This window comes from Salmo salar, chromosome 10 (assembly GCF_965601325.2).
Source record: "Salmo salar chromosome 10, fSalSal1, whole genome shotgun sequence".
Taxonomy (NCBI): domain Eukaryota; kingdom Metazoa; phylum Chordata; class Actinopteri; order Salmoniformes; family Salmonidae; genus Salmo; species Salmo salar.
This window is the reverse complement of record NC_138300.1, coordinates 85,240,352-85,260,450: the sequence shown is the minus strand read 5'-3', so window position 1 is coordinate 85,260,450 and position 20,099 is coordinate 85,240,352. Positions and strand designations below refer to the sequence as shown.

Here is a 20,099-nt window from a genome sequence, read left to right as displayed (position 1 = left end):
AGCACCTGAGTGAGTTAGGTGCACAATTACGCAGGTACTTTCCAAAAACAGACGACACAAACAACTGGATTCGTTTTCCCTTTCATGCTCTGCCTCCAGTCCACTTACCGATATCTGAACAAGAGAGCCTCATCGAAATTGCAACAAGCGGTTCTGTGAAAATGGAATTTAATTTCTGGATAGATTTCTTGTCTTGGCAAATCGCGCTGTTAAGACACTCATGCCCTTCGTAACAACATACCTATGTGAGAGTGGATTCTCGGCCCTCACTAGCATGAAAACTAAATACAGGAACAGACAGTGTGTGGAAAATGATTTAAGACTGAGACTCTCTCAAATACAACCCAACATTGCAGAGTTATGTGCATCCTTTCAAGCACACGCTTCTCATTAACCTGTGGTGAGTTATTCACAATTTTAGATGAACAAATAAGGTTTTATATGTACGATGGCTAAATAAAGAGCAAAATTATTGATTATTATTTTATTATTATTTGTGCCCTGGTCCTATAAGAGCTCTTTGTCACTTCCCACGAGCCGGGTTGGGACAAACACTCACTCTCAGTCTTCTGTTTAATAAATGTATTGTATAGTGTGTGTGTGGCAGGCTTACAATGATGGCAAAAAAACAACATTTGAGAGTGCGCTGACCCTGGTGCTAGAGGGGGTACGCAGCTGGAGGTTAAATGTTTGAAGGGGTACGGGACTATAAAAAGTTTGGGAACCACTGATATCATGAAAAGCCTTCCCAGAAGAGTGGAGGCTGTTATAGCAGCAAAAGGGATAGACCTACATATTAATGCCCATGATTTAGGAATGACGTTCGACGAGCAAGTTTCCACATACTTTTGGTCATGTAGTGTATTTCTCAAAATGTCTTTTTTTTTACGCCATAGTCAGAACAAGCTAGAGTACAGATCTACTGTAAAATAAAGGCCATGCACCAAACAATGCACACCTCCAGAGTGACGCTATGGAAATGGAAATTCCAGAAGTTCCCAAACGTCATCACTGTTCTGCTCTCTCTTTTCTGCTGTTCGGCTTTAATATTAGTTTGAAAATATATTTGATGACAAAAGATGCCATATGCATATGTCTTTAAAACGATACACTTCCTCAAATCCTAGGCTTTAGAGGGTGACTTGCTCTTTAAAAAGTACAGTACCTCGTTGACCAAATCGGAGAGTTGTATGTATGAGCGCATATGAAAAAGATGTGTAGTGCGGATACTTTTCTGACCAATCACAACAGCAGCTGGGATTACTGACAAGATGTTCACCCAATCGAAGTGGATATTTTTCAGTTAATGGGCTTATCTGGCAGAGTTTGGGATAATTTATCACACAGCTGTTTTTCTCGATTTCAGGGTTATGACAGAATGGAAGGGAGTGGGCGTATTCCTTGAATTGCATTTCGAAAAAGTTTAACGAAAAGATAATCCTTGTCGTTATTTCTCTGGAACAAATCTGGATGCGCCACTTATTATGCTTACGACCAATAGGATTTAACTAAATAGTTTACGTTTAAACTTTAACCCTAAGGTAGCTGGCTGCAGTTCATACATACAGTTTATGGTCTTGTTTATTGGCCGACGCTCTCAGAAGTTCAACGAATGCCATGCGGATTCCCATCGAAAAGTGTTGTTTTACAGGGGGAAATCAGAGAGTGGCGCCTCTGACACTGGAAGTAAAGTATCTCTGTGTGTAATACTTATATGGTATTTTTCATTTCAATCTACTTCATGGAGGAATGTGCATGATCTGTTCCATAATCGATTGACGTGGGGACCTCCGGGGACTGGCAGAGAAAACCTGGATGACTGGAGAGTTGGCACTACGCTGAGCCTCGCAGTACAGTAAACCCAGACTCATGCTTTTGTTTATAGACTTTCACCTGAACAACGTTTTGGATGCATATTTCAACAATGTTGCGACTGGCCTGTAAACAAATAAAGCGGGCGTGCGGTAGGCCCAACTTGTGTTTCCGAAAACTCAAGTGGTCCTGAATACGATTTTTGTCAAAAGAATAACCAGCGCCAGGTGAACGTTCACAAAATAACTGTTCCAGCACCCGAATTTCTGCACTCTTTTGTTTCAAGTTTGTTATAGTAGGCCTAGATGGAGTTTTGGCTTACTCATTTTAGTCTTGCCATTTTATTATTTTTAGGCCTAATTACTATCAACAAAATAATATATGTTTTAAATTTGTGAGTCGCTGTTAAAATGGTTGAAAATCGGTGCTCCGTTCAAAGGGAAGGGGTCTACCACTGGTTCTCGATATTGAACTCGGCCCAGAGAGCTGAGTTCCTTTGTGGGCTTTTGGACCTCTGTGTTCCAATCGAACTACGCTTCCTCGGGTCATGCTTGGAAGACTTAGCCCGCAAGGACTATCACTCCCTCAGGGACGCCGAGATCAAAGCCAACAACCCCGCTGACCTCTCGAACCTTACCAACATCACCGACGACGTCGTGAGGAGCAAGCTGCTCATCTCCCTCGCGCTTCTCAACTCCGACAACCGAGATGCGGCGGGTGTTCTCTTCCGAACGCTCAAGCACATCGACAGCGTCATCAACAACTATGGCCTGCAGCTCAACGATGGACGAACGGGGGAGCAGTTCCTTCTCCTCTTCACCATGGCATCCAATCATCCGGCGTTCAGCTTTCACCAGAAACAGGTGCTAAGACAGGAGCTGACCCAGATCCAGGAGATCCTGCAGGTCACCTGTAGAGAGCAGCAGGCCGGGACTGGAGGCTGCAGCGGGACTGGCGCACTGGCCACCCTGTCTCCCGCCACTAGCATCCCTACCTACATCACTGCGCCCACCCTCAACTCCAGTCAGGATGGGTGTCCATGTTGTCATAAGGTAGGTAATATATTGTCCCTGTTGTCACTTACTTGACGGCTATACATATGAATGGTCTTGTGCCACTTCCAAGTTTGAGCAGCCATCCAAAACACAAAGTTGTAGGATACAAGTTTGTAGAGACAAACTCTTAGGAAAGTGACCTGAAAGGAATTCATTTAACTAAACAAACATGTTTTTCACTGGCCCCCCAGGGACATGTCTGTCGGTTGTCCCCGACCATTGGTGGTCCCCCTGAGTCCTGAACATTCACTCACAATGTCTGCCTGTAGATTCAGCATTACTTTTACTTCTCTGGAGAACCGGATGTCAACACAGCAATGTGGGAATAGGAAACCACGTCTTCCTTGTTAACAAAATATACAGCTTTCTTTGGTTTTAAGATTGATTGCAAAGCGTTCTGAATGATGTTATGACAGTTTAATGACGAACATCAGGAATATTACTATTTACAAAAACAACCTCTAGATACATCTGGAAATGTGTGTGTGTGTGTGTGTGCATATGCGTGTCTGCACTGGCGTGTGTGTTTGACAGAGAAAGAGAGTAAAGAACACTTAAAAGGCCAAATATAATGTTACAAATGAAAAATGAACCGTAAACCATCAGTTGGATTTGAACACATTGGCACACAGGTTTAGGATCACTACGAAGGCCTGTTTGTCATTGGTTTAAATCAGAGACACACAGCAGACAAACACAGGGCCGTTCAAACTCGTGGCTGAGAGGAAAGTACCCTGCCTGCTCAAAGGAAAGTGGTTGGTTGTATTTAGTGTTGTTTTGGTCTTGGCCTCCGTTAAGTGCAGGCCAGCACATTTCACAACACTGAAATCAACCCTGTGTGAGAGAGACTCAACCCTCCGGTGAATCACCAGGAAGCTCTGATTGCTGCTCTCTCTGACTGTTCGAAGAAGAAGCCTTTACGGTCACCCTAACCCGATCAGACATGAAATATAAACCACACTCACATATTAATCATTCAGTAAATTATAAACTTATGGTGATGGGTGATGAGAAGAAAGTCAATGAAAAAGCTCACACATTTGTTATTAGATAATGTACTACTTTATCTGGGGTTTAAACCTTCAGGGAAAAAGGCAGGAGGAACTCCTTAGCGGTGTTTCAGGATGTTATCTGCCAGGACCTTTGCCACTGTCATGCCCGTTTCAGTTCTAAACCTCAGCTCATCTAGCTAGCATCTCTCCTAACAGCAGGATTTCCCCTTTTCCTCTAGAAAAATAGAAGATTTGGCAGGAGTCGATGCGGATGTGGCAGTAGCACACTGTAAAGCATACCTAATTGGTTTCAGAGCTTGTCTGTGTGTGTTTCTGTTGCTGCTTGGGTGAGCATGTGTGCTGCTTGACCTCTGCTGTTAAACACATCAGCCTCACCACTGAAAGTGCTTCAAAAAGGAAAGAAAGACACAACTGTATACACATTCGGTTTGGAATCAAGCCATTCCCATGACCAATCAGTTTGAACTGCACAACTCTAGAAAATACATTTTACCGGTCAATTATTACTGAAGCAATACGTTTACTGGGCATATATACAAGTAAAGACGAGCAGGATAAATTGTCCTGAAATAACATAAGAGTAGACCACCTAACAGTCCTTTTCAAACGGCTCACCTTTCCAGGAAGTTGGTTAGTTGTACAGACAAGTGTTTAGAGTAACAGTGGCTATTACTCTCCCCTAGCTGTCTTCTTGACAACTTTTCAAGGTACCTAATCACAGAGCAAGAAGGACAGACACATGCAGGCCTTCTTAGTGTGTAAATGTCCACTGTCAATGGTCATAACGTGTAACTCTTAAGACAATAAAGGCTACTGTGAAAGAGCTCTAACATTTTGTGAAAGACCAGCTTTCCATCTCTATAAGAGGTTAAAGGGGCACTTCATCACTTTTTAACCTTATATTCAGTATCTCCAGCACCATACCATTGTCTATGTGAAATCAGTGATTTATAATGTTCTGTAGATAAAAAGTCCTGAGAAAATGACTCCCTAAGAGGTCAACAGAGGTCATTTTCAAATGAATTCAGTGATTTTGAAAAATGTATGTGTGACCCTGTCTCTTACCTATTTGAGTCATGGTAGAATGTGTGAGACAGTCTGAAAAGGCTGTCAAGGTGCTGAATAATGACATCCGTAAACTACTAACTACTTCTGACCATGATATTAATTTCTGACTACTTGACCTGAGCTTTGACCCCTGTTTCACAGACATCGCACCGAGAGGACGGGGCAGGGCGAGTGGACGAGGGGATTGGTCCAGAACCTATGCCTCACATGACATCTCTCTCATGCAAGGAGCTGCCAGTCAAGGTGCATGTTGGGAAACCGGGCAAAGGTGAGACACAGAACTTTGCTCTGACATACTTATACGGTACACAGAAATCTGTCACACTTATCTACCCTGTCTGCGTACGAGACAGGACAGGACATCCCGGTGACAGTAAGGGTCAAGGCTCTCTCAACATCACACACTAGTATAGGAATCTTGAGTTCAAAGGTAATACGTTGTCAGTCAGTCAGTATGTGTCTTTAGAATAAGCAGTTCAGTTTGTGCCAGACACTCACACATGCACCCAGAACAAGAAACCACACGCTGAAACACCGAAATCGACAAACCAGGCTCATTGAGGAATGTGGAGGCATGCTTGCCGTACTGCCCTCCCCCTATCAGAATGGGAAGGGAGAAAGATGGTCATATATCTAGTTCTCGATCTGAGGGAGCGCCGTGGTGCAGTGAAGGGCATCAGTGTTATGTTTTACACATTGCTACGCTGCTCTGGTCCGGATGGAGCAGCTGCTGCAGGAATCTACCATCATCCTCTGTTTCACACTTCTCATTCTGTCATTTTTCAATCACTCCTTTACACTGTACATACTGTACCTCTCACACACTACTGAACACTTCTACTGCTATGTGGAAGGATGTTTACAACCTTTACTCTACTAGAGTATCACTTTAGTATTTAGGTATTTGTTATGAGGAGGAATACTAAAGTATATATGCTATTCAATCAGAGTGTAGCAGGCTGTTGTCTACTTCTCCTTAGTACAATCTTTTGAAATATTTGCTGTGAGGCTGTAAACAGACCGGAATATACACTTGAACACTTGCATTGAGTTATTTGAAGGTCCCAGACACTACAGCTATAAATATTGTATGTTTCTTGGTTGTCTGATTTCTTTTCTATCTCTTTTTTTCTTGTTGGCTGGACCAACACACAGATGTTGAATCCAAGAGTGGTCACATGTTCTGTAATTCACGAGCCACGTTTTCTTCTCCAGTTTTGGAAAGTTTAGTCTGGAGGTGGGACGGAGTGGGGGGGAAATGGGAAATGATGACCTCAGCAATGTGTCTTTTCTCCAAAGTTCTCAAAATAGGCAGTAGATGGTAGTGGAAGTTCTAGATTCCTCTTCTTGTAGGTAGAAGTGACAGGTCACTGGATTGTTTGAGGATTGGATTGTCACTGGATTGTACTGTAACACACACTGTGTCAGTGTGCAGGATTGTCTTTTATCTGAAGGTAGTGCAAATATTAAGGGGGTTGATCGTTTTTTGAAGTGTGCCTGTGGGTTAAAGAGTTGATAGTTAGAGGAGCATGTTAAGCTGGGGTCTAATATTGCTTTGAAAGGAGCAGGTCTCTCGGTTACTCAATAGGATTGGCCCTTTCGTTTTCTGGTAACCCAATGCTGAGTTAGCTACACTACTTCATGGCTAGGGCTGCATGCCTGTCATCAGCAGCACAAAGCAGGGCAAGCATACCTCCAAGCACACACGCACGCACACACACATGCACACACACACACACACACACACACAGTGGCAAGAGTGCACTTGTTATTCAAACATGCAGATAGTGAATGACTATTATTTTGTAATGCAATCTTGGTTTTGGTGTCATCATAATACACAACACGAAAGATGCTGACAATGCACAAAAGAGAATATCTACTTTTGTGTGTCTTTGTGTGACAGTGTATTTTCACAGGGTGCAATATGTAACCAGATCTGTTAGAATGGCAGAATGCCCTGGATTAACGAGTCTGGCACCAGGCATGTGGAGCCTCCAGCAGCTGCTGCCTGCTGGGCACAGGGCAGGGCAGGGTGCTGAGGGAGAGGCAAGGTGGTAGAGGGCAGTGGGCTGGGTACCTGGGCACTGTGGGCAGTGGGCTGGGTGGCCGGGCAGTGGACTGGGCAGTGGGTTGGGTGGATGGGCACTGTGGGCAGGGTGGATGGGCAGTGGGCTGGGTGGATGGGCAGTGGGCTGGGTGGATGGGCAGTGGGCTGGGCAGTGGGCTGGGTGGATCAGCAGGGGGCTGGGTGGATGGGCAGTGGGCTGGGCAGTGGGCTGGGTGGATCAGCAGGGGGCTGGGTGGATGGGCAGTGGGCTGGGTGGATGGGCAGTGGGCTGGGTGGATGGGCAGTGGGCTGGGCAGTGGGCTGGGTGGATCAGCAGTGGGCTGGGTGGATGGGCAGTGGGCTGGGCAGTGGGCTGGGTGGATCAGCAGGGGGCTGGGAGGATGGGCAGTGGGCTGGGCAGTGGGCTGGGTGGATCAGCAGGGGGCTGGGAGGATGGGCAGTGGGCTGGGCAGTGGGCTGGGTGGATCAGCAGGGGGCTGGGTGGATGGGCAGTGGGCTGGGCAGTGGGCTGGGTGGATCAGCAGGGGGCTGGGAGGATGGGCAGTGGGCTGGGCAGTGGGCTGGGTGGATCAGCAGGGGGCTGGGAGGATGGGCAGTGGGCTGGGCAGTGGGCTGGGTGGATCAGCAGGGGGCTGGGAGGATGGGCAGCGGGCTGGGCAGTGGGCTGGGTGGATCAGCAGGGGGCTGGGTGGATGCCCTTTTCACATGTTGAGCTGAAGTTTCACATGAAACCATATTTTCAAATGTATTAAATTTAGAGTTCATATGTTAACACCACCTTTTCGCATGTGAAAAGAAAAACATGCTTACACCTCAAATGTGAAATGTGCATTTTCACATGTAAAAAACAATCACATGATTTTCATATAAGCCCTTGGGCTTCCAACCACACCTGCACCCAGTTTTGTTTTGATCTGTATTGTTGTCTACCACATGCTTTCTTTGGTGAAAATAAATAAAACTAAAAAAATAAAACTAAAACATGTAAGAAAATTAAATGGCCAAAGATCTCACTTTCACATGTGGAATTGCATTTTCACATGTGGTGGTGAAATTGTGTTTTTCTCCTCACGTCTAAATGTGGTGTTAACATGTTGCTGTAGCAATGTTTCACACATGAAATTGCAAATTATGTAATGCCATTCTATAAAAAGTTAACTTATAGTCAGGTAGGCTATTAATTAATGTGTGTTAAAAATAATGATTTCTTATTTCTGAGTCATCCATACTGAGTGAAACTGCTGCAGGCGCACGCCTCTCTTCTTTATACGTTGGTCAATGATTGTCGGAAGGTCATCTCCAAGTATATTTTTTATTCGATAAGTAGCTGTTGTGTTGCTAGGGCATACTTAATAATGCTGTTTGATTGCTCAGTTCTTGTGGACTAAAATAAGTTTCATTATTCAGGGCAACTTACATTAGTGAACACATTCATTTTCATACTGGTCTCCCATGGGAATCAAACCCACAACCCTGGCATTGCAAGAGCCTTGCTTTACCAACAAAGGACTTCACCTCTTCCAAGCAATCAGCAATCAGTGCTGGGAGGTGTGTCTTTCACCTCTGCAGGGAAATTAATGCAGGTACTTCAGTCTCCCCTGTTTTTTCAGCGGTGGCAGTATTGTGAAATGGTAATGTTGTCTCTGAAACAAAGACACTCTTCTGAGTTGTTCTGTTGAGTTGTTCGAGGAGGGAAAGAGAGGAAGGCTCCACACCACTCTCTCACTTGAGTATCTTTCCTTAGTTTTTTTATGATGATCTCATTTTGCTCTTTTGTAGCTTTGGTACAGTAGCTTTGGTAAAGTATTCACACCCCTTCGAAGTTTTCCACATTTTGTTGTCTTACAACCTGAATTTAAAATGGATTATATTTAGATTTTTTTTGTCATTGTCCTACACACAATACCCCATAATGTCAAAGTGGAATTATGTTTTTCTAAATGTTTACAAATGAATAAAAAATGAAAAGATGAAATGTCTTGAGCCAGTTAGTATTCAAGTCCTTTGTTATGGTGAGCCTAAATAAGTTCAGGAGTTTACATATGCTTAAAAAGTCACATAATAAATTGCCTCGACTCACACTGTGTGCCATAATAGTGTTTACCGTAATTTCCGGACTATTAAGCGCACCTGAATATAAGCCCACTGAATTTAAAAAAATTAATATATTTTGAACATAAATAAGTCGCACATGTCTATAAGCCGCAGGTGCCTACCGGTACATTGAAACAAATGAACTTTACACAGGCTTTAACGAAACATGGCTTGTAACAAAAATAAATAGGCTTTAACGAAACACGGTTTGTAACAAAAAATAAAAAAATTAGCAGTAAACAGTAGCCTACCAAGAAAGTCATTGGTCACTATCTTCCTCCTCCTGTGCACTGAAACCATCTCCTTCGGTGTCGGAGTTGAATAGCCTCAGAATTGCTTCATCCGTTATTGGATCGTTTTCATTGTCGCTCTCGTCACTTTCATCTGGAGGCAAATCCCCCGCTGAGCCCTCTTCAACACGCAGCAGTCCAGCCTTTCAAAACCCGTTGATGATAGTGGATTTTTTGACAATGCTCCACGCTGTCAGGACCCACTGGCAGACTTGACCATAAGTTGCTCTTCGCAGTGAAGGATTTCTCCCCACTTGTCATCCAAGCCTCCCACTGAACACGGAGCGCCACCTTAAATGCACGATTTACACTGATGTCGAGTGGCTGCAAATACTTTGTTGTGCCCCCAGGAATCAGAGTGACAAAATGACTACCGTAATCAGAATGATGGGAAGTTTGAGAGCGCTCGATTGAATCTAAACAGTAAACAAAAAAGTTGTTTGACCTTAACCCGTTCGGCAATTTCATTGGTCTAATGAAAGCTTCATACCGCCAAAAAACTGAGCACGTCACAGAATGTGTTTTTTTGGGGAAACATTTTTTAAAGCGGGAAAAATCCATTTATTAGCCTTTATTAGAGGTTCAAAGCCTGGGAAAAAAGTTGCGGCTTATAGTCCGGAAATTACAGTAACATGAAAGGGATTTTCAATGTTTGCTTTTTTATTTTTTAACAATCTACGATTGAGGGACCTTACAGATAATTGTATGTGTGGGGTATAGAGATTAGGTAGTCATTAAAAAATCATGAATTTCAAACACAGATTCAACCACAGAGACCAGGGAGGTTTTCCAATGCCTCGCAAAGAAATGGCACCTATTGGTAGATGGGTGAAAATAAAAAAGTAGACATTGAAAATCCCTTTGAGCATGGTGAAGTTATTAATTACACTTTGGATGGTGTATCAATACACCAAGTCACTACAAAGATACAGGCGTCCTAACTAGGGATGCACGATATATCGGTAAGCATATCGGAATCGGACGATATTAGCTAAAAATGCCAACTTCGGCATCGGACCGATGTCTAGTTTAACGGCGATGTGCAAAACCGATGTCAAAGCAGAGGTGCATACCTATATAACGTAGGTAGATGATGTAATGATGCCACAAAAAGTACAGCGCTACACAACAAAAGCAGAAAAATCCTAAGTGCACACTTCCAACAACTAAACAAGTTCGAGTCGAGCAGTCATTTTAAAGAGTACGAAAATTTCAGCGAGACAACTCAAAGGTGAAATCCATTAACGGCAAGATAATGGTATTCATTGCCCTTGACAATCAACCGTCCTCTGTCGTGGATGATGTTGGCTTTCGCCGACTGGTCGAGCACCTTGAACCCCAGTACACACTACCAAGTAGGCGCTATTTTTCAGATGTTGCCCTACCGGAGTTACACAGTATTGTTGAAACGCCGTACCAGGCGGTGATACAGCCCGACAGGATGCTCTCAATTGTGCATCTGTAAAAGTTTGTGAAGGTCTTAGGGGCCAAGCCGAATTTCTTCAGCCTCCTGAGGTTGAATAGGCGCTGTTGCGCCTTCTTCACAACCCTGTCTGTGTAGGTGGACCATTTCAGTTTGTCAGTGATGTGTACTCCAAGGAACTTGAAGCTTTCCACCTTCTCCACTGCGGTCCCGTCCATGTGGATAGAGGCGTGCTCCCTCAGCTGTTTCCTGAAGTCCACGATCAGCTCCTTTGTTTTGTTGATGTTGAGGGAGACGTTATTTTCCTGGCACCACTCCACCAGGGCCTTCACCTCCTCCTTGTAGGCTGTCTAGTCATTGTTGGTAATCAGGCATATTACTGTTGTGTCATCTGCAAACTTGATGATTGAGTTGGAGGCGTGCGTGGCCACGCAGTCATGGGTGAACGGGGAGTACAGAAGGGGGCTGAGCACACACCCTTGTGGGGCCCCTGTCTTGAGGATCAGCGAAGTGGAGGTGTTGTTGCCTACCTTCACCATCTGGGGGCGACCCGTCAGGAAGTCCAGGAACCAGGTGCAGGGTTCAGACCCAGGGCCCCGAGCTTAATGATGAGCTTGGAGGGTACTATGATGTTGAAGGCTGAGCTATAGTCAATGAACAGCATTCTTACATACAGTACCAGTCAAAAGTTTGGACACACCTACTCATTCAAGGGTTTTTATTTATTTTTACTATTTTCTACATTTTTGAATAATAGTGAAGACATCAAAACTATGAAATAACACATATGGAATCATCATCATCAAAAAAGTGTTAAACAAATCTAAATATATTTTATATTTGAGATTCTTCCAAGTATCCAACCTTTGCCTTGATGACAGCTTTGCACACTCTTGGCATTCTCTCAACCAGTTTCAGACGGATCCAGTGAAGAATTACAACACAACACAACATAATGTATCAAGTCTGCCAGGAGTTTGCCCAAAGGTGCCGAATTGGTAAATTTATAAATTTTCAAGTACAAAACTATAGAGAACATACACAAATGCTGTGGTAATCAAAAAATGAAGTTTACATACTCCCAGGAATGTCATACATGATGGATCATTATCTTCCCTACAGAAAAGACACTAACCTTCACACATCTAGATGACCGGGGCGGGAAGGGAGAAGGGGGGGGCGGGGGTATGGGCAACATTACGGAATGTAAGTACAGTATTTACATGTATCAAACCAGTTGCCGTGATAAAAATGTCTTGTTGTTGTGCACTATCCTCAAACAATAGCATGGTATTTTTGTTGTTGTAATAGCTACTGTAAATTGAACACTGCAGTTAAATTAACAAGAATTTAAGCTTTCTGCCCATATAAGAATTGGCTGTTGTTTACAACATCATTCTAGTCACATTATCGCATATTGAGCAACAACCGTCCCGGTTTAGGGACACCGATCCCGTAGAGGTTTTAACACGCTTAAATGTCTTACTCACGTCAGCCACGCGAGCCCACTGTCCTTAGGAGAGGGCTATGTTGGTGGCACTGTGTTATCCTCAAAGAGGGCGAAGGTGTTCAGCTTGTCCGGGAACAAGACCTTGGAACATATCCCAGTCTTGAAGCATGGATTCCGATTGGTCAAACCAGTGTTGAAAAGACCATAGCACGGGTATTTCCTGTTTGAGTTTCTGCCTAAAGGAAGGGAGGAGCAAAATGGAGTCGTGATCTGATTTGCCGAAGGGAGAGCGGGGGAGGGCCTTGTAGGCATCTCGGAAGGGGAAGTAGCTGTGGTCGAGCGTTTTTCCAGCACGAGTACTACAATGTGTTGACAGAACTTTGGTAGTGTTTTCTTCAAATTGTCTTTGTTAAAATCCCCAGGTACAATAAATGCGTCCTCAGGATATGTGGTTTCCAGTTTGCACAAAGTCCAGTGTAGTTCCTTGAGGGCTGTCGTAGTATCGGCTTGAGGTGGAATATACATGGCTGTGACTATAACCGAAGAGAATTCTCTTGGGAGGTAATATGGTCGACATTTGATTGTGAGGTATTCTAGGTCGGATGAACAAAAAGACTTGCGTTTTATGTACGTTATCACAATCTCACCATGAATAGTTCATCATGAAACATACACCACCTCCTTTCTTCTTCCCAGAGAGTTATTTATTCCTGTCTGTGCGATGTACTGAGAACTCAGCTGGCTGTATGGATGTGGACAGTATATCCGTAGAGAGCCATGATTCTGTGAAACAAAGTATGTTACAGTCCCTGATGTCTCTCTGGAAGGAGATCCTCGCTCTGAGCTCCTCTACTTTATTGTCCAGAGACTGAACATTAGCGAGTAATATACTTGCATCCTAGACCTTTCCACTTCACAATAACAGTACAGTTGACCGGGGTAGCTTTAGCAGGGCAGAAATTTGACGAACTGACTTGTTGGAAAGGTGGCATCCTATGACGGTGCCACGTTGAAAGTCACTGAGCTCTTCAGTAAGGCCATTCTACTATCAGTGTTTGTCTAAGGCGATTGCATGGCTGTGTGCTCGATTTTATGCATCTGACAACAATGTGTATGGCTGAAATAGCCGAATCCACTAATATGAAGGCGTGTCCACAAACTTTTGTATATACTGTATAGTGTTTTATTTTTCATATATGTTTTACAAATCATTTTAAAAAGTCTTTGTGTAGATCGTTGACAAAAAATGCCAATTAAATCCATTTTGATCCCACTTTGTAGCACAACAATATGTGGAAAAGTCCAAGGTTGTGAATACTTTCTGAAGGCACTGTATGTGTGTGTTTTATACCCCAGTTCGCTCCTCTTCAATGTAGGTTTTACAGATGCTCCCTACCCCGTAGCGGCAACCCCTCTAATTTAGTGTACCCAGCGTGCACAACCCATGTGGAATTCCTAGTGCCCTTCAGTCTCTACACTTTTTGGCACTGACGGAGACATTGATTACCCCAGAGAACACTGCTGCACCAGCTGCTCTCTTGTCATCTGACTATATTGTTATTTCTTTTTTGGGCTCTTTTGCACCCCAGTATCTCTACTTGCACATCATCATCTGTATATCTATCACTCCAGTGTTAATGTTAAATTGTAATTATTTCGCCACTATTGGCCTATTTTATTGCCTTACCTCCCTAACCTTACAACATTTGCACACACGGTACATAGATTTTTGTTGTGGTATTGACTGTTTATCCCATGTGTAACTCTGTGTTGTTGTTTTTGTCGCACTGCTTTGCTTTGATCTTGGCCCAACCCCAACTCAAACTTGTATCTCAAACAGACTGTTTAAAAAATGCTTGCTATTTCCTCATAGTGGATGATGTCAACCTCCTTAGGAGGATGAGAACGGTCTACTGAATACTGAATATTTGAGTTGATATTTTTCATGACCGTTATACACCCACACCATTCTGTTGTTGGGGTATGCCATACTTAATTACATTTTTGGGGGAAGGACAACTATTTCACTCATATTGTAATTAATTATAAGTAATATTTCATAGAAATCTAGAAACACTGGACAGTTACTTTAATGACAATTTATCTACAGATGATCATACCATACCAAATCACAAAACAATGGGAAATGTAGTTACATATTTAGTTGACTTACAATGACATACACTGAACAAAAAATAAACACAACATGTAAAGTCCCATGTTTCATCAGCTGAAGTAACAGATCCCAGAAATGTTCACAAAAACATATTTCTCTCAAATGTTCAGCACAATTTTGTTTACATTCCTGTTAGTGAGCATTTCTCCTTTGCCAAGATAATCCATCCACCTGACAGCTGTGGCATATCCAGAAGCTGAATAAACAGCATCATTACACAAGTGCACCTTGTCCTGGGGACAATAAAAGGCCACTCTAAAATGTGCAGTTTTGTCACATAACACAATGCCACAGATGTCTCAAGTTTTGAGGGAGCGTGCAATTGGCATGCTGACTGCAGGAATGTCCACCAGAGTTCATTTCCAGAGAACTGAATGTTAATTTCTCTATCATAAGCTGCCTCCAATGTCGTTTTAGAGAATTTGGCAGTACATACACCCGGCCTCACGAATAACCACGCCAGCCCAGGACCTCCACATCCGGCTTCTTCACCTGCGGGATTGCTGAGCCCAGCCACCCAGACAGTTGATGAAGCTGTGGGTTTGCACAACCAAAGAATTTCTGCACAAACTGTCAGAAACTGTCTCAGGGAAGCTCACCTGCGTACTTGTCGTCCTCACCAGGGTCTTGACCTGACTGCAGACAGTGTCGTAACTGACTTCAGCGGGAAAATGTTCACCTTCAATGGCCACTGGCATGCTGGGGAAGTTTGGGATGCTCTGGATCGACGTGTATGACAGAGTGTTTCAGTTTCTGCTAATATCCAGCAACTTTGCACAGCCATTGAAGAGGAGTGAGACAACATTCCACATGCCACAATCAACAGCCTGATCAACATTATGCAAAGGAGATGTGTCGCGCTGCATGAGGCAAATGGTGGTCACACCAGATACGGACTGGTTTTCTGATCCACGCTCCTAATTCTTTTTAAGGTATCTGTGACCAACAGATGCATATCTGTATTCCCAGTCGTGAAATCCATAGATCAGGGCCTAATGAATTTATTTAAATTGACTGATTTCCTTATATGAACTGTAGCTCAGTAAAATATTTGAAATTATTGCATATTTTGTTTATATTTTTGTTCATGATACCAATTTAAAAAAAAAGATCTGCTTAGATTTGTTCTAGGTGAGTTTTTATCATTTTCTATTGCGTGAGGATGGAGGGGGCTGGGCCTGATGTGTAAACTCTGCCGTGACGGAGAGTGCATGGTATTAGGGCAGGACTGCTCTATCGCTGAGCCTGTGGCCACTGTATAATTCTGTATGGGCAGGAGAGGGTCATGGCTAGAAGGGATACAGCTTTTGTAAAATTAACGTCAGATATGACTTTTCACAGCAGGTTAGGAGAATTAACGAGACAGGTTATGAGAATTAGGTTAAGCTTAGGAAAATAGTTAGAGTTAGCTAAAATTTAGCTAAAATTTACAAAAGCTGGATCCCTTCTAGCCGTGACTGCAGGAGAGGGAGCTCACACAGGAAGGGAGAATCCAGGCCAGACAGCATGACATAGTTCCTCTGCTGTCTCTCACTCACTCACTCACATCACATTCACTTTCCCCACTTGGCTCTTTTACACACAGTGTTCCTACGCTCTTTCACACACACACACACACACACACACACACACACACACACACACACACACACACACACACACACACACACGTTTTAGCCTTTAGTAAAGCAGTTTAGACTTACAGTGAGACCTATAGGCTTTCTGCTACTCAGAACACTTCAGATGAGTTCACACTTGCCTGCCGTGTTTTTCACAATATTTCTACATTTCTGATCCCCTTTCAGCACAGAGCTTCATTCAGCTAGCTAGTGCCTCTCCCAGTGCTAATACACACCGGAGGAAGTGCTGAGTCTGCAGGGTATATTTAACAAACAGGCCTGTGTGTGTGTGTGTGTGTGTGTGTGTGTGTGTGTGTGTGTGTGCGCGCGCACTCTACTGTATGTGTGTTTATGAGTGTTGTGTATGAGATTTCAGATGGTGTGTGTGTGTGTTCTCTGAATCTGATACGGAGTTCAGCCAAATGTTTTAAAATGTCACTGGCAGGATCCCTAAAATGTGCCACTAGTCCAGCCATAAATCTAGATCATCCTCCTGTCTCTTTTTTTCTACCTTGTTTCTCTATCTGTATGTTCTCTCTAGTCTTTTTTATCTATCTCGCTGTCCTCCTCTGTTCTCCAGTTGAAAGTGTTTAATGTGTTTTAATAGACACCAGGTGACATCATTCCCTGTGATGTTCTCTATGAATTCAGATATGTAATTTAAGTACATTTGGTGCCAAAAGAACAGTCTCGACAGTAGATCTAACAGGAACTACGTTTTCATCTAGCATGTATGGTAGAAAAGTATGAGACACCAAAGCAATGTCTTACTTGATGTTCTTTGTTTGCTGACAGATAATATCAGATAATCCAAATAATATACATATATTATTTTTTTCAGTGAACATAGAGAGAATAGAGCTGAGTGGAGTGACTCACAAGGGGGAGAAACCAAGTGAATATATGCTAGAGGTGGGTATGCCACACACACACACACACACACACACACACACACACACACACACACACACACACACACACAGGAACACACAAGTTCCAGTATGTACTGTATGTTAGTTATTGTATACTATTGCCCTGTCTACTCACTCTCTCCTTATCTCACAGGTCACATGGTCAGACTCCTCTGTTTCCACTGTGAGCAGGACTCACCAGGAGGTGCTGAACTTTCTCTCCCAGGTAAGAAAGTGGCTGAAGCACAGAGAGGGGACTGAGCGCTTGTGTCTCTTATCGACTGTTCTGCTAACTAGCAGCTACCTTTTTTCAGGCTAGGATTTACAGAATTTGAAGGGAGGAAAAAACCTGTCTTTATGTCCACTGTACCCATCTGCCGTCTGTTGAATAGTTATGTGAAGGTCAATATCCTATTTTGTGTTTCTCCCAGGTCTCCCAGCTTTTCCCTGATGAAGGTCTAGAGAAGTTCCTGCTTCAGTCCCTTGGCCTTGATCAGGCCCCTGAGCTGGACCCCAGGTAAGGTCCATCAGCATTGTCACTGACCAAGGTAGCCCACCTGAATATGTTCACTTGATAACAGTGGTGCATTAACACTGTATGTATTGTGATATATAATATTTTCATACTACATATGTATGATAATGAGTAACAACCAAGTAGTTACTGTAGTTCATCAACAAGTGCATCAATGACGTCGTCCCCACAGTGACTGTCTGTTCATACCCCAACCAGAAGCCATGGATTATAGGCAACATCCGTACTGAGCTAAAGGGTAGAGCTGCCGCTTTCATGGAGTGTGACTCTAAACCGGAAGCTTATAAGAAATTCTGCTATGCCCTCCAACGAACCATCAAACAGGAAAAGCATCAATACAGGACTAAGATCGAATCGTACTACACCGGCTCCGACGCTCGTCGGATGTGGTAGGGATTGCAAACTATTACAGACTACAAAGCGAAGCACAGCCGAGAGCTGCCCAGTGACACGAGCCTACCAGACGAGCTAAATTACTTCTATGTTCGCTTCGAGGCAAGTAACACTGAAACATGCATGAGAGCATCAGCTGTTCCGGACGACTCTGTGATCCCGCTCTCCGCAGCTGATGTGAGTAAGACCTTTAAACAGGTCAACATTCACAAGGCCGTAGGACTAGACGGATTACCAGAACATGTACTCCGAGCATGCGTTAACCAACTGGCAAGTGACTTCACTTGTAACCTGCCTAAATGACTACCGACCCGTAGCACTCACGTCTGTAGCCATGAAGTGCTTTGAAAGGCTGGTCATGGTCCATATCAACACCACCACCCACTCCAATTTGCATACCGCCCTAACAGATCCACAGATGACGCAATCTCTATTGCACTCCACACTGCCCTTTCCCACCTGGACACACCTATGTGAGAATGCTATTCATTGACTACAGCTCAACGTTCAACACCATAGTGCCCTCAAAGCTTATCACCAAGCTAAGGACTCTGGGACTAAACACCTCCCTCTGCAACTGGATCCTGGACTTCCTGACGGGCCGCCCCCAGGTAGTAAGGGTAGGTAACAACACATCTGCCACACTGATCCTCAACACAGGGGCCCCTCAGGGGTGTGTGCTCAGTCCCCTCCTTTACTCCCTGTTCAGTCATGACTGCACTGCTAGGCACGACTCCAACACCATCATTAAGTTTGCCGATGACATAACAGTTGTAGGCCTGATCACCGACAACAACGAGACAGCCTACAGGGCCGTGTGATGCCAGAACAACAACCCCTCCCTCAATGTGATCAAGACAAAGGAGATGATTGTAGACTACAGGAAAAGGAGGACAAAGCACGCCCTCGTTCTCATCGACGGGGCTGTAGTGGAGCAGGTTAAGATCTTCAAGTTACCAACAAACTAACATGGTCCAAGCACACCAAGACAGTTGTGAAGAGGGCACGACAAAACTTATTCCCCATCAGGAGACTGAAAAGATTTGGCATGGGTCCTCAGATCCTCAAAAGGTTCTACAGCTGCACCATCGAGAGCATCCTGACTGGTTGCATCACTGCCTGTAATGGCAACTGCTCGGCCTCAAACAACAAGACACTACAGAGGGTAGTGCATACGGCCCAGTACATCACTGGGGCCAAACTTCCTGCCATCCAGGACCTCTATACCAGGCGGTGTCAGAGGAAGGCCCTAAAAATTGTCAAAGACTCCAGCCACCCTAGTCATAGACTGTTCTCTCTGCTACCGCATGGCAAGCGGTACCGGAGTGCCAAGTCTAGGTCCAAAAGGCTTCTAAACAGCTTCTACCCCGAAGCCATAAGACTCCTGAACATCTTATCAAATGGCTACCTAGACTATTTGCATTGCCCCCCCCCCACCCCCCCTTTTACGCTGCTGCTGCTACTCTCTGTTAATATCTATCACTTTAATAACTCTACCAACATGTACATATTACCTCAATTACCTTGACTAACCGGTGCCCCCGCACATTGACTCTGTACCGGTACCACCTGTATATAGCCTTTTGTTATTTTACTGCTTCTCTTTAATTATTTGTTACTTTTATCTCTTAGTCTTGTTTTTTTTAGGTAGTTTTTAAAACTGCATTGTTGGATAAGGGGTTGTAAGTAAGCATGTCACTGTAATACCTGTTGTATTCGGCGCATATGACAAATTAAATTTGATTTGATTTGTTTTGTTTTGAAAACAAACCATGTTGTTTTAGTGTTTGTTTTTTACCTAGTTCCAGGTGTTACTGTCAAAGACAAGAGATAAGGAGGGAAGGAATCATATCAAGCATGGAATGTAACGTTATCTCATATGTTCGTTCCTTGTACAGGTGCCTGACAGTGCTTCCAGCCCACATTCTCAAACACTACCAAGCCGAACTCTTCTTCAGCACTGCCACCACTGCCCTCTCCTCCCCCCCCACTGCAAGTAAGACTCCTGTCCTAACCCTACTCTGTGTTCATGGGACGTATATGTCCCCCCCTCTGTTTGGCTGAGAGGAGTGGCACTTCATCTCTGGGGTTTGAGGGGTGTGGGGGGGGGGGTTCTATTTTAGATTTGTGTGGGAATTTGGACTGGCATGTTTGTGTTGGTAGGCCTGGCGAATGGTGACTTCATCCTA

The 20,099-nt window shown here is 44.0% G+C and overlaps 1 protein-coding gene across 1 annotated transcript in view; it reads left to right on the top strand.

The window, feature by feature from the left end:
• The first annotated feature begins 1,356 nt into the window (after window positions 1–1,356).
• LOC106560938 (zinc finger CCHC domain-containing protein 14) overlaps window positions 1,357–20,099 on the top strand; it is a 39,666-nt gene continuing 20,923 nt past the window's right edge. Inside the window, exons 1-6 of the mRNA XM_082957201.1 lie at window positions 1,357–2,864; window positions 5,090–5,216; window positions 16,913–16,983; window positions 17,137–17,208; window positions 17,414–17,499; window positions 19,809–19,906. Coding sequence (XP_082813327.1) covers window positions 2,223–2,864; window positions 5,090–5,216; window positions 16,913–16,983; window positions 17,137–17,208; window positions 17,414–17,499; window positions 19,809–19,906 — 1,096 coding nt within the window. The 5' untranslated portion in view covers window positions 1,357–2,222. The remainder of the gene's footprint in view (window positions 2,865–5,089; window positions 5,217–16,912; window positions 16,984–17,136; window positions 17,209–17,413; window positions 17,500–19,808; window positions 19,907–20,099) is intronic.